Consider the following 15,324-nt stretch of genomic DNA (forward strand, 5'->3'; position numbering starts at 1 on the left):
AAGATAATTTATTGCCTGAGAGACTCTTACCTGTCATGATCCTTATCCACGAGGTGGTACCTTGCCCTAAATGCTACCAACCGGGCATAGTAGGCTGGGGCTGGAATAGAGACTGAGCGGGTACATCTTACATAGGTGTGACAGAGCTGGTAAGTGAGAAGCTGGAGCTCGTCTGCAGTAAAGCAGTTGTCATCCCATAAGACCTGATAATGGGATGGGCGGCTGGTTCCCTGGGGTGGGGGTGGAGGAAGAGAGAAGGAAAGAGGAAAGAGAGAGAGAGAGAGGAGAGAGAGAGGAGGGGAGAGGGAGAGAAAGAGAGAGACAGAATTAATTTTAAAATGAACTTGGAAGTAAAACTGGCTGGGCCATCACTAGAGAGTTAAGAGTTGCTTAAATTTCTCCTTAAGCTCAGAAATAATATTCTAAGATTCCAAAGCTCAGATGATGATAGTTCCAGGACAGTGATTCCCAAAATGATCAATAGGGGGTACTGTGTCACCACTACTTAATAAGTATAGAATGTGTTTTCACTTTGATCTTTAATTCCAACAAAATATGCAAGGTGACTTAGCATAATAAACATACCTTCTACAGATGTAATAAATAGGTCTTTTGTGTGTGTATGTGTATATTTTTGTTTATGTGTATGTATATTTTTAAAATATAATTAAAATATGTGTATATTTTTATGTGTATGTGTATATTTTTGTGTATGTGTATGTATATTTTTAAAATATAAAGCAGTGCTGTCAGAATCACAGCATTTCAGAGTTGGAAAGGATCTCAGAGGTTATTAAGTCCACCATATAACTGAACAATTGATTATCTAACCTTTGTCTGAAGATCTTTAGTGAAGGGAGACTTCCTATTTCCCAAGGCAGCCCATCTCACTTTTGGATAGCTCTGTTAGGGTGTTTTTCTTTACATCAAACCCAAGTCTGCCTTTCTGTAGTTCACTACCTTCTGGGGCTAAGCAAATTAAGACCAATTACTTTTCCACAGGACTTCCCTTTAAATACTCGAATATAGCCATCATATCCTCCCAAAAAATCTTCTCCAGGTCTTTCCCTATCTTGGTTACTATCCTCTGGGCTCACTCGAGCTTGTCAACATTCTTCCAAAAATGTGGTGCCCAGCATTTAATAAAATACTCCACTGCTATCTGACAAGCACCTGACCTACCATAGTAGAAGAGAGAACATTTGCACAATCTCTAATACGTACTGCAGCCTAAGACCACATTAGCTCTTTTGGCTATCAATTGAATCATACAGAACTTGCAGTCCACAAAAATTCTGAGATCTTTTCCAAACTGCTATCAAGCCGTGCCTCTCCTTTCTTGTGCATTTGGTTTTTTGAACCCAAGTGAATGACTTTACATTAATCACAATTAAATTTCACTTTGATATAGCCCAATGTTCCAGTTTGTTGAGACCCTTTGATCTTTTTGAATCTAGACTGTCATCCAATGTCTTGGCTATTCTTCTACCTTCATAACATCTGTGAACTTGCTAAGTGTGTTATGCCTTTATCCATATCACCAATAAAAATGTCAAACAACAAAAGGTCAAGGACAGATACTGGGGGCATTCTCTAGACACAGCATTCCAAGCTGATAGTGAGTTCCAAATCCACCCAACTGTACTACTGTCTAACTCATATTTCTCTATTTTTAAAAAATAAGAACATGGAAGCTTTGTCAAATAATTTGCTAGAATCTCAACAAATTCTATCTGTACCCTTTTGTTGATATACTAGTTTACCAGCATTCCTATAAGAAACTGTTAAGTTAGACTGATAAGACCTATTCTTTTTTAAAAAGTTGTACTGATGCATTTAGTTTTTATATCATAATCTTTTCTACAAGTATCCTTCACCCCAGTAAAATTTAATTCTCCCTTGTTAGAAAGAAAAACAGTAAAGCAAAACAAAACAATCCATGAAATGTTATGCTTTGATAGTTCCATACCTATCTGCTGAAAAGATGAAGGTATATTATCTCTATACCGGAACTAATTCAATAACATTCAGTAAACAATAAACATTTATTAAGTGACTCCTATGTGCTAGGTACTGTGCTAAGAGCTTAGGATATAAAAAGAGGCAAGAAACTTAAAATCAAATGGAACCATTATAGGTTTTTCAGTTGTTCAGAGTTTAGTTTTCTTTTAGTGTTCTTTTCATTTATGTTGCTGTAGTCACTGTGTACTCAGTTTATATCAATTCATACCAGATTTCCCATGTTTCTCTTCTTATTCTATCATCATTGATTAATTATATGGAAGGTTTTAAATTTTATATAATCAAAACTATCTATTTTGTCTTTTATGATCACCTTTGGCACAGTAGATAAGAAGCCAGGAAGACCTGGGTTCAAGTTCCACTTCTGACCCATACTAGCTGGGTGTATGATCTTTCTGCCTAATTGCTACCCCCCTATAAAAATCACCTCTATGCTTTAAGACTTTTACTGGGGCAACTAGGTGGTGCAGTGGATAGAGCACCAGCCCTGGATTCAGGAGGACCTGGGTTCAAATCCAACCTCAGACACATATCACTTACTAGCTGTGTGACCCTGGGCAAGTAACTTAACCCCATTGCCTAGCCCTAAAAAAAGAAAAAAAAAAAGACTTTTTACCCTAAACATATCTGGTGAAGGTATCTTCCTTTTCCCTAATTTTATACTCAGGTTGTATATACATTTGGAACTTATTGTGGCATACTGTACAAGCTAAAGGTCTGAGCCTAATTCCTGCCAGACTGATTTCCAATTTTCTTAGCAGTTCTTATCAAACAGGGGAGCCTTCTGTGAGTTTATGTTCTTGGGTCTATCACACTACTTCTGTTTGCTTCTTTTATCTGTTCCACTGATCTACTTTATTTTTAACCAGTACCAAACAGTTTTGATGGTTTTTCTGAACTGGACCTGTAGTTTCATTTCGACGAGTGTCATTTAAACTAATAAATAAGTTCTACCAGTGCAGGCTGGCACTTACTCTTCACCTTACAGAGAGCTGCCTGAGAGACTGAGTTGCTTGCCCAAGATTACAAGGTCAGAATATTTCAGTGGCAGGACTAGAACTCAGGTCTTTCTGACTCCCAAATTCTAATGATTATTCTTTATAATAGAGTTTGAGGTCTGGTATTGGTTTGTCCACTTTTCTTTCTTTCATCACCTCCCTGGGAAATCTAGGCCTTTTAAAATTTCTTCCTCCAAATGAGTTTTATGTTTTGACTAGTTCCATACGGTATCTCAGCTGATATTTTGATTGGTATAGAATTAAAATTTCAGAAACTTTTGTCATTTTTATTATAGACACAGCCCACGAAGACATGGGTTTAAGGTTTCCTCTGACACATCCTGGCTGTGTGATTCTGGGCAAACAATGAAGCCCCTCTGAGCTTGAGGTAACCCTCTAAGACCACAGTTTGCAGAAAGGGTGTGGAGCTGCACTGGTAGAGCAGTTTCCTCACCAGAAGTTCTCTATGCCAGTGAGATGACTATTATCCCTGTCTCTGACCTCGGTGTGCCTTGGCAGGTTAACTCCTAGATATTTTGTGAAATGACCAATTCTGGATGAAGCCTCTCCAAACTGAGCTCTAGTCTTGACATCACAAACTGCCTATTGCATATTTCTAACTGGATGTCCCATAGGCATATTAAACTTGAAGTGTTTGAAAAAGACCTCATTATCTTTCCACTCAAATTGTCCCACTTCTAAACTTCCCTATTTCTATTGAGGGTACCACCATCTTTCTAGTCTTCCAGGTTAAAAACTTAGGAATCATCCTAGATTCTTCATTTTCTCTTCTCCTCCATATACATCTAATTGTTAGTCAAGTCTTGTCAATTCTACCTCTACACCTCTCCAATCTATTCCCTTATCCATATTCAGTGACCATCACGCTAGTTAGGGCCTCATTACATCTCCCTGTGAACAATTATAATGGCCTCCTCTTTGGTCTCCCTGCTTCTCCTCTCCAATCCACCTTCCACACAGCAGCCCAAATGACATTCCTAAAGCATAGATTTAACTATGCTGATGTCCTGCTCAATCAACAACAGTGGGTCCCTATTACCATTAGGATTTAATTAAAACTCTTCCATGTGTCATTTAAAGCCCTTTACAACCTGGCTCCAATCTGCTTTTCCAGCCTCATCAAATCGCTCCCCACTCATTTGCTCTGTTTCAGCCACACGGGCCTTCTTGCTGCTCCTCACATGACAGTCTGTCTCCCATTTGAGTTTTGTACAAGTTAATCCCCATGACAGTAATGCACTCCTGCTTCACCTCCACTTCTTAAGATTCCCCAGCTTCCTTCAAAACTCAAATCAAATGGCCCATCTTACATGAGGTCTTTTCTGATTCACTCAGCTGCTAGTGACTCATCTCCCAAAATTACCCTGTATTTATTTTGCATATATAGTACTTTTTTATGTATAAGTGATCTCCCCTGATCAAAAATAATCTCACTAATTTCACTTTTGACTATATCCTCAGTGTCTAGCACATGAAATGCGTGTAGTACATGAAAGTTGGTGGACTGATGGAATGACTGCTGGCTTTATTTTCTAGATATTGATTACTTATCCTTTTAATAATACTTTCTTGAAATTTGCCAGGAGTTCAAGTCAAGCTCAATGGCTTATATTCTGTAGCCTGCACTTTTTCTTTTATTGAAAAACCAGGACATTTTCCCTTCCTCTCCTGTTTTCCATGTACTTTCTGAGATCATGGATGATATTTTGGCAATCAAAAACAATTATAATGAATAAAAAATGAATTAATTTACAAGTGTTACTGAATTTATAGTAACTTTTGGCCATGTCTTTTCTCAATCAACAGATAGTAAAGTGACATATTCAATTTTTGGATGTTAAAATGGGACTTCCATATTTAAGGCTGGGAACCAGATATAGATATATCTATATATTTCCATATAATGCAAACTGCTGAATTAGTAAATGCCTATCAAGTCATAACTCTTGACCCTCTTCCAAATTACCTGAATTCCTGCATGACTACAGAGGTAGAAATCAAATTCAGATGGATGTGTGATAGTACTGTCCACAGTAGTACCTGCTGGTACATTACCACTTTTCCCCACCTATTTAGAAAAGAAAACACACAGGCATACAGAAAGATATAATGAGCCATATAAAGCAGAATTCTATCTTCAATAAGTTAATTGCTCAAGTGAGGTGTTGGAAGCAGCTTGCCTATAAATTTCTTCTAGCCCAACCATTTAATTTTCAATCATGTTCCAACAGCAGTCCAGACCAGTGTTTCTTGAGAAGGTCTAAATAAGGGACTATTCTCCCTATAGCACCTAGCTCTTCATCACAGTCATTTGTAATACAGGTTGCAATATTTTTGTGAAAGAGGAAAAAAAAAATCACACTGACTGGGTTCTAAAATACAGAAGTTTCCCTCCTAAGTCAATTTTATTGTTTACTTAGGAGACATAAAATGACAACCTCCACTAAAAATGTTAAGTTAGAAATATTTTAGTAAGTTAATAACAGAAAAAGTGATAGGGCACATGTATGTCATCCCAAGCTGGATAAGGTTACTTTACTTGTATTCATAGTATATCACGACAGACAAAGCCTTGGTCAGCAAGTCAAGAGACCTGGAGTTCAGTCTCAGCTGCACCACTTGTGCTGTGGCTTTGCAAACTTATTCAACCACTCTGGGTTTCTGTTTCCTTATCTAGAAAATGATTTCTCAGGACTTTATCTAAGTGAAAAGCCCAACAAGCACAAATACAGGGAGAGAGAGAGTTAGGGATAAACAATTGACAAAGAAACCAAATGTTATGATTGACACTTCCTATTTTCACTATTTCATGTCTCAGTAGATTTCAACTACATTTGAGAAAGCCTATTTAGTACACTTAGCACCATATATAGGAGTTATTCAAATTGGACCCTGAAGGTAGGTGTAATTAGCTGTGACTATATTTTTTTCTTCTGGAAACTCAGATAGCATCTGCAATAGTAATGCTCTATTTTGAGTAAAAATCTAACTTCCAATGAATTCTTGTACAGATGTGGACACCTGGCTAGGGCCACAGGAGCTGAAACGTAATTGAATTATAGTGCTACTATGATTATTCAATAGTAAAGTTGTCTGAGGTGTGAGGGAGGCCCAGAGATAAGAAAGGCCTGGAGAGTTGTAATGATCCCAGGAGCTTGGTGAAGAAAATGCTGAATTCCACTGGGATTTGGACAGGCTAATTACCTCAGGTCCTAAAGCCTTATGGACAAGTGGATAACAAAGATAAAGAAATCTTAAAAATTGGAGCAGCTACAGAGAACTGAAAAGGATGATATGTGACCTAAGCAGAGGCAAAACCTGTTCAGGGAATTTCTACTGATAAAGTTTAAGAGGCAAACACATGGATTTTGCAATAATTTGCAAGAACAGAAGCAGAGGTTTGTGGACCTGAGGCCCAAACAGAAATGTGTTGTCTCTTAACGACTGAAGGAGTAAAAAGAATCACTGCTGCCTTTGAATATGGTTGTAAAGTAAGTATGAACTAACAAAGAAGGACAGGGACACAAAGGACTGAGCTATAGGAGCAGCCACTCTACCTGGGGCAGGAGAAAGGGGAGGCCTGGAAGAGGCAGTCAAGCTGTAAGCCAAGATGAAGCAAGCTGAGGAATCTAAGACCATACAACTAATAGCTTACCTCCATCTGTTTACATTGGATGTGGTGGCAGGGAGGGAGGCCACAGGAGAAAGGAAATGGTAAAAACCATGAATGCTAGAAGTGAGGTCTCTGAGTCAGCCCTCTCTTACTTCCCACCCTCAACCTACCCAAAAGACAGCAGCAGAAAGTTACTGAAGCAAGCCATGATGAGAACTTAGAAGCATCCTGTGTGGAGACTTTCTATGTCGTCACAGTGCTGCCCCCAATGTTTGTGGCCACCCAACATTTTACCAATCAGAAAATCTCTATAAATCTACATCTGTTATTCTCCCAATACAAACCTCCAACCTTGTGAACTGGGCCAATCAAAATGTGAGATGGATTAAGTGAATGTTCCAAATCATTTACTTACCCTGCTTGAGCAATGAAAAGTAAGATTTAGATTCTCATAAATGCTATGAATTTACACGCACAATACTCTTATATTCACTCATCTACCCAGGATAGAACAGGAAAAATAAAATTCCAAGGGTAATAAGAGTTAAATGGAATTTTGCTAGATAACACCCCTATTACAACACGCCACACATTATTCCCTCTAATTCCTTACCCTTTCTGTTTTGTCTGCACAGAAGAGTCGAGTGTGATGCCTTTTCTGTACAACAATGTATGTTATACCTGGGCGGTAATCTTCTTCCAAGCTAATACATGCCTTCCGAATTGCTATTAATTCTGGCCAAGCTACCTAGAAGTTAGAAGGTTAGTTACATTTAGATGAGAATCCTCACTTCTTTACTTTGGTGTGATTTAGATGGGGGTCAAATTTGCCACACTGCTGGAAGTGAGGAGTAGGGAGAAGGAGGAAAGAGGATGATAGGCAGGGAAAATCATCAGAACTCTCTCCCAGAATGGGCCACCTTCCAAATTCCAATAGTAGAAACTGAAGAGCACCTGCTTCATTTGTCCTTCAGAGACCCCTCCACGGTAGTAGATAATGCGAGTGGGCTTGAAGCGTGTAGATTTGTAGAACTGGATGAGAAGTTCTCGAACCATATTAGTTAAGTCTTGGATCACCTCCTGGCTGTAGAGGAGCTCCTGGGAGGTCTCCTGGCGAGAAGTCTGTACTCGCACTGTAGCACAGTATCGGCTGGGGTGTCCATCCATGCTACCAACCACTGCAGCAATAGAGGGCTTCTTCCCATCTCCAGCAGGAGGGTGAGTAACATCTGCTCCCAGAAAAATGACAGGCTGCTGGAACACTGAGGGCCTGTTCAAATTTAAAGAGACGTTTCATTCACTCACACATGAAAGATAAAGATTATACTCAACAAATTCCTGAAGCAACTGAACCGCCATTAATTTATAGATGGTAAGGTGTGGACCACTGCTTCCTAAACTTGACATGGATACCCCAAGGCTCCAGTGAGTACCTATACAACATAGTCTGTGACTGGAATATAATATTCCTATAAGAACAGGGAGAGAAGGTACACTTTGGGTATATCACCCATTCTGAAACTAAACTGTCTATATGACCAGGAAAGATTTTCCTAAGGAACTGTTTCTCTCTTCACTTAGAACCAGATTTCTATGACTTATGTCAAAGAGCCAAGATCTGTTGGGCACCCTACAGACAGAGCACTGAACTGGAGTCAGGAGCATTTTATTATTTCTGAACTTTTCCTGAATGCTAAAATTCAGGAAGAGTCATTTATTTTTGCTGTGCTCATTTCTCCATCTTCAGGCATATCTAGTAAAGAGATATCAAAACCTTTTAACTTCAACATTTATTGAGCAAGTACTACAAGCAAACCTCACATAAGTAAAAATCTAACAAAAGTTTAATGAACTGAAATCAAGAAGAGTAAGATAGGGTACCTGTCCTCAAGGAATTGATGGTCTAAGGCGAGTGGCAAACATATATATACACGTGAGTGAACATGTATAAGGAAAATACAAAGAAATTTTAGGTTAAGTTCAAAGTAGAGGATGTTTGAGGATCTCTTTTGGGAGAAAAGGGTCAAGGAAGGGAATCAGCGAAGTTTATGGATAAATGGCATTTTGGGGTATGTGTGTGTGGGGGGGAGACAACAGTGGGGGTGGATAGGAGGTTGGAGGGTTTTCAGGCAAAAGCCTGAAAAGGAGAAAAATCACAGGATATATTCAGGAAATGACTAGCTGCCGATACAGTATAGCATACCAAGGAAGTACAAATAAAAAATATGAACTTTTTGTAAGTTCTTAAGACTCTCTACAGGTGGGGTTTGAGGCTACTTGTTGAAATTACACATACAGAATTGATAAAGCATTGCAAATTCCTCATTTTATCTGACAGATACTCAAGTTTTATTTTCAACAGATAAAAATTTGAATATCATCATCATATAAATAACTGACATTTATACAATACTTAAGGTTTACGAGCATTTTACTTTTCTCTTTTGATCAGAACCACCACTTTGTGAAGATGATATTGTAAGCATCATTATTCCCATTTTACAATTGATGACATGGAAACCTGGAGGGGTTAGGTGTCTTGTTCAAGGTCATACAATTAAAGAATTTATGTCAGAAAAGGGATTCTAACTTGAGTCTTTCTCATAACTTCAATTCTAGCAAACATTCTACTATGTCACACTGCCTTTGTATCATCAATATAGTTAGAAGTATCATTCGTTTAAGATGATGCTTGACCATTTGGGGAGTTGAAGAGACTGGGGGGGTATACAATGGTCAACTTCAAGTATACAAAGGGCTGTCACATGAAAGAGCAACAGCTGGGAGTTTTAGGGATCCAGATTTAGCTATTAAAGGAAGTACTTCCTAATAATCAGAACTGTCAAAAAGAGGAATGAGCTTTCTTGGGAGGCAGGGAGGAAGCTTTGCCCTCTCAGCTGAGGTTTTCAAGTAAAGGCTGGATGACCAATCCAGAGGGATCTTCTAGATAGACAACTAAAGTATGCATAAAGTACTTACTACATGTCAGGAACTATATGAGGCACAGGGGATACAAAGACAAGCAAGACAGCGCGTGGCTTTAAGGAGTTAACATTCTAACGGAGAGAGACAACACATAGAGGAGAGCTGGGAAATGGGGTGGGGTGGGTGTGTGGTACCATGGTGTGGAAATGCCCAAGAAGTGCTGTGGATTCCTGGAGCTGGACCAAATCAGGCTAAAGCTAGACCACCAGAGCACAGGTTGATTATGGGGTAGAGGCTAAGATTCCAGTGGGGAAAAGGAGGATCCTGATGATGTTTCAAAGATGGCATCTTTGTTGAGGTAAAGTCTGGATGAGAAGATTTCTAAGGTAACTTCTAACTCAGAATCTGTGACCTTTGCAGTCTCACACATGTTGAAAAATACAGAGTTGTCACATAGCTCTATATGAAAACAATAAATTTCACCCTCTCTCTAGTACCTTGATTTGATGGTCTTGTGATCTCATCAATGTGAACACTCTGCAACAATGCATCTTGCAGCCTAGCCACCCATGCTTGCCTATATTATGCAACACTTGTTCACACCCTCCTCCTCCTACCATTCTACCAAAGGGACTCCCCTAACATGCCACAGGGAAAGAGGGGTGTTTCTAGTTTCTCTGACATTACAGATAACATCAGCATAGCGCTTCAAGGTTTGCAAATTATCTGAATCTCACAACACCTTTATGTGTTGTATGCTATTAAATTCATTTTACAGATGAGGAAACTGAGGCTCAGAGAGGTCAGGTGACTTCCTCAGGATCACACAGCTAATAGCACTGTGAGGTGGACTTTGAACCTAGGTCTCCCCAATCCCCAATCCAGCACACTATTCACTGTACCATGCTGCCCTTTATGAAGTATGTAGGTTGTTCTTCGGTGATCCTTCCCTTTTACTATATAATTGGCCTCATCTTTCCCCCTCATAATACATTTATCTGAAGATATCCTTTAGGCTGATTCTCCTGCACAACTCATCTGTAATATGCTGCAGCCTCTTCACACCTACCATATACCTCTCTGTTGCCTTTTAAGTGAGTCTCAACTTCAGTTCTTCAGAGACTGTGATTTGTTATGACTCAATGTCATACTATATGTATGTATGTATATATGTGTATACACATATATGTATGTATGGGTGTGTATATGTATATACATATATACATACACACACACATATGTTTTTTAAGGGGTCACACAGTTAGTGTCAAGTGTTTGGTATGAGGCTGGATTTGAACTCAGGTCCTCTTGACTTCAGGGCCAGTGCCCTATCTACTGCACCACTTAGCTGCCCCATACAATATTACTAAAAGAATAAAAGCATTAAAAAGATGGGACTTTGTTTCAGGGAGAAGCCTAGAGTCATGAAAACCCCCCTGCAATTTTGCAAATGCAATCCAGTCCATTCTTCTCTTGTTCAATTCTGGGCCCAATTCATTGTCCAATCACTAACTGCCCAAGGGACTCAAAGGACAAGTTTTGTGAGCTGTTCATTCTGCATCCAAGTGAATATGAGAGTTAAGATGAGAGACATTTTTTCATCCACTTGGTTGTTCCTGTGTAGAGAGCTGAGCCACCCCTTTTCAAGTGATTAAAGAACTCATTTGAAAATCTCTGCAATGTCAGGGGTTTTAATGAAATCTTCAAAATATCATCTGCAAGTAGAAGCATCTGGAAGACCTCGCCAACTATATAGAATTCTACTTTCATTTGGAGTCTGTGTTGGACATGCTCCATGACACTAGCAAATGTATATCTTTGTCAAGTAGACATTTCCCTGCTTTATGCCTTCATGACCATCAGAGGGTCAGGAAAAAAAAATCCTTCATAGAATCTGGTATGATTCTAATTCATGAATGGAGGATCCCTTGTTCAAGGAAAGATTTAAGGCAGTGCTCTGCTCTACTGAATCAAATGCTTTTTTATCCCCAACAAATGTTCTGCACCTTTCAGGGAATTGTGTGAATGTAAAGATAGGGCCTACTGCAGAATCTTGTCTATGGTAGCCTGCCTGTTCCCTTCTTATACTTGTAACATGTAAGTTATTCCTAAAACATTTTGTCTAAGTGGGAAAGCAGGTATATGGGACAGAAGATAAGGATATTCTCTTGGTTGCCTTTTCTTTGCTAGTGTTAAAATGAGATCTTTTTTATCATGTTTGTGGTATCACTCTCTTTCAGATACCTTGAGAATCAACCTTTCAAAGACTCCTCTGGTAAACTTGTTTTAGTCTAGTTGCTCTTTCCATCTTTGTCTTCTTCAATGCCATTTTTACTTCCTCTTCCAACACAAATGGGACTGTGATGTCAAAATGTGATGGCTCCATTGTCATCAATGCTGAAAAAGAGTTTGTTGTAAAAATCTTTAGGGCTCTTTTGTTTATTCTTCTCATCTGTTTGCTGTTCTCCCAATTTAATCTTCAAAAGCCACTGGGATGATTTTCCTTGGGTGTCTTTTCCAACTTTTCTTTATACTTGGTTTTCCCTCTCCACTGCTTCTTGGTGCTTTATGAAGAAATACTAATTGTAATCTTTTGATTTTTCCATAAGACTTTTTAAAATTAGATTTTAAAATTCTGAACATAAATAACAAGATGGAGTCTTTTCTCACACAATCATAACACAAACTGTAACTCTCCATTTCCTATCATGTTTTTAAAAGAATTCTACATATTTTCAAAACTGTCCTCCTTGTCTGAGCTTCTTTCTGAAATGCTTTCCAGTTTATATTGTGTATTTTAAAAAACATTACAGTAGTTTCTCCCCCCCCACCCCTTTTTTGGGCAATGCTACTACTCCCTCTACCCTCCAAAAAACCTAGAGAAAGGCAAAAAAACCCAAAAAATCTTTGTAAACATTTAAACATCGTCAAGCAAAATTAATCTATACCCTGGTCTTATCCAAAAACATGCATCTCTCTAGACCTTGTGTGTCTCACCTCTCTATCAGGAGGTCTCTGTCATGCTTCTTCATAGATCCTCTGGAAACATGCACCGCAAATCAATGCTTAGATTACAGTTTTTACATCTTTCAAAGTTTTTCTTAACAGGGTTGTTCTTATAGAAACTGCTCTACTTCTAATCACTGCACTGTCAACTCATACTACCTAGGAGTCTCTGAAATTTTTTTAAAAGTAATTTTTATGGCATATTAATATTCCATTTTATTAATATATCACAATTTCTTCAGCCATTCCTCAAATAGCTAAGAGGCAAACTAAAACATCTCCTTTTGATTCTAGTTCTCTGCCCCTCCCCCTTTCAGAATCAGGAAGATTGTTTTGCTTGTGACTGTTCTCCCTTTTAAATGCTCCCCAGAGCCATTTATTTCCCTGTTGAGTTTGATGTATTTCTACATCCAATTGTGTGGTACATGTATGTATGTTCAACCTTCTTTTGTCTGTTTTAGATAAGAAGTTCATTTGATGCTTGCTGCCTCTACCCTTTCCTCCATATTTTTATACTCTTCTTAGACACTCTAATTATGAGAAATGGCCAATTCAATCCTCCTCTTCTTCCTTTCAATACTAGTGTAGTCCTTCTTTTACTTTCCCTTCTCCTACTCTTCTTAAAACTTCCAGAACAGAACTAACCCACGTCCTGGTCTTCTGCTCTTCTTGTTGAGCTTCCTCAATACACTCTGAAGAATTAAGGTTCTGAAGGAACGCTTATTTCTCTTCCCTCATTTGAATGTTGGCCATATATCATTATACAGCTACTCAAATAAGTTTACATTTCTAGGTTTCTCCAGACTTGCACTTATATTTCAAAGGTCTTCAATTCTGAGCTTTTCATCAGAAATTCTTTAGTCTTCATACCATTAAAGGTTCATTTCCCAGCAGGATTATACTTAGTATTGCAGGGCAAGTTACTCTTGGCTGTGAGTCTACATCTTCTGCCTTCTGGACTATTGTATTCCAAGTTCTACTCTGGCGTTTAGTACCAGATTGCAAGTCATGTGTGATCCTGACCACAATTCCTTGTTACTTCAAGTTCTTTATGGATGTATTGGGGAACTCTGGATTTTTGGCCCTCCTGGGTATTTTTTATTTGGGGATTCCTCTCAGGATGTGATTGGGAAATCCTTTCTATCTTCACTTTTCTATCTGGTTCTAATAGATCTAGACAGTTTTCATTTATGATTTCTGGAAACACACAGTCCAAGCTTTTAGAAAATATTCTTTTTCAGAGTCCATTGATTCTTAAATGATCTCTCCTTAGTCTGTTGTTTTTGATATAAGACATCTTACATTTTCTAATATTTTTAAAATTTTTTGATTTTGTTTAATGATCCTTGCTATCTCATAGAGTCACTAATTTCTATTTGGTTTATTCTAGTTTTCAAGAATTCCCTTTCTTGGGTAAGGTTTACCACTTTCTTCTACGCTTATTCTCTTTCCAATTCTTTCCTTAAAAAGCTTTTATTTTTATCTCCTGCCCTATTTCTTCATGGAGAATTCATACAGTCTTTTTGGAAAATTAACATTTTTTCTTTGAATCTCTGCTTGTAGTTTTTACACAATTAGATCTGCAATAATTTTTTTCCCCCTAGGGCAATTGGGGCTGCAATAAATTTTTAAAATGGATGGTGTTTTCTTTGATTTACTCACCCCCGCAGCTTTAGTTCCTGAAATTGAGATTTGCAGCAGGGCCAAGCTTTGTCTCCTGCTGAAGCTGTTTGCTTCTGCCACAGATCTTTGAAGTGCTCTGCTCTTGCTGCCAAGGTGTACAGGACCTTGCAGGCTATATATGTCTCATCTCTGGTCAAGCTAGGAGGTACTGGTGCTGGTTCTGCTGGGAGTCAGGGGAAAAGGTACCTTACCTCTTGCTTGTAGGCTGTTCCTTGACTTCTTGTGCAGTTCGAGCCTGACATATCACTTAATGTAGTTTCTCATTAGACTGCCTGAATATTATTCAGTTTTGTGTGTGAATTTCAGGGTTTTGATTGAGGAGGTATGAGGGAACTGGGTGGTGACTCGACTAGAAGTTACTTCTCCATAAGACTTTTTTTCCCCCAGAAGATTTTGAAGGTGAATTTTTACATACACACACGCACAGACACACACACAGACAGACAGACACACAGACATTTTTTTTTTCCTTTGGGGTGAGGCAATCGGGGTTAAGTGACTTGCCCAAGGTTACACCGCTAGTAAGTATCAAGTGTCTGAGTCCAGATTTGAACTCACATCCTCCTGACTCCAAGGCCAGAGCTCCATTCACTGTGCCACCTAGCTGCCCCCAAGATGAATTTATATTACAAACTGTAATTGACCTTGATTGTCATATCTCTTGGCTGGCATCAAGATGAAGGCTTGCTGATTAAATTTTTTCAGTTCTTCTTTTTCCTTTTATGCCAACTGATTAACACCAGTTAAGCCTCTTTAGGAAACTGTTATCAATATTTATATTTATTCCTCTATTTGGGGGCCGGAACAAATTCCTTAAATTGGTCAGAATGGAATTATATTACATAATAGGTTTTTCTCCTTTTTATTCTTTTCTCTAGTTGTGTATAAATTTTGACCTTTGTACTTGCAGTTGAGATAGGACCAGAGCAAACCTACGTAGCATGCATGGAGATGAACTTCCAAGGCCTCATGGGATATGCAGTCAGAAGTGACTGGCAGCAAAAAGGGTTCTTTGTAACTGCATCCTTCTTGGAGATGACTTGCCACAAGGAAGAT

At 38.6% G+C, this 15,324-nt stretch overlaps 1 protein-coding gene across 2 annotated transcripts in view; it reads right to left on the reverse strand.

The window, feature by feature from the left end:
• Window positions 1-15,324, reverse strand: part of AGO4 (argonaute RISC catalytic component 4) — a 44,688-nt gene that overhangs the window by 4,572 nt on the left and 24,792 nt on the right. For both annotated transcript variants that reach the window (XM_027864397.1, XM_027864398.1), the window contains 4 exons: window positions 7,609-7,924; window positions 7,268-7,402; window positions 5,008-5,109; window positions 31-230 (listed from right to left, as the gene is read on the reverse strand). In XM_027864397.1, coding sequence (XP_027720198.1) covers window positions 31-230; window positions 5,008-5,109; window positions 7,268-7,402; window positions 7,609-7,924 — 753 coding nt within the window. The remainder of the gene's footprint in view (window positions 1-30; window positions 231-5,007; window positions 5,110-7,267; window positions 7,403-7,608; window positions 7,925-15,324) is intronic.

Source organism: Vombatus ursinus, unplaced genomic scaffold (genome assembly GCF_900497805.2).
Source record: "Vombatus ursinus unplaced genomic scaffold, bare-nosed wombat genome assembly UNPS02014775.1, whole genome shotgun sequence".
NCBI classification, from domain to species: domain Eukaryota; kingdom Metazoa; phylum Chordata; class Mammalia; order Diprotodontia; family Vombatidae; genus Vombatus; species Vombatus ursinus.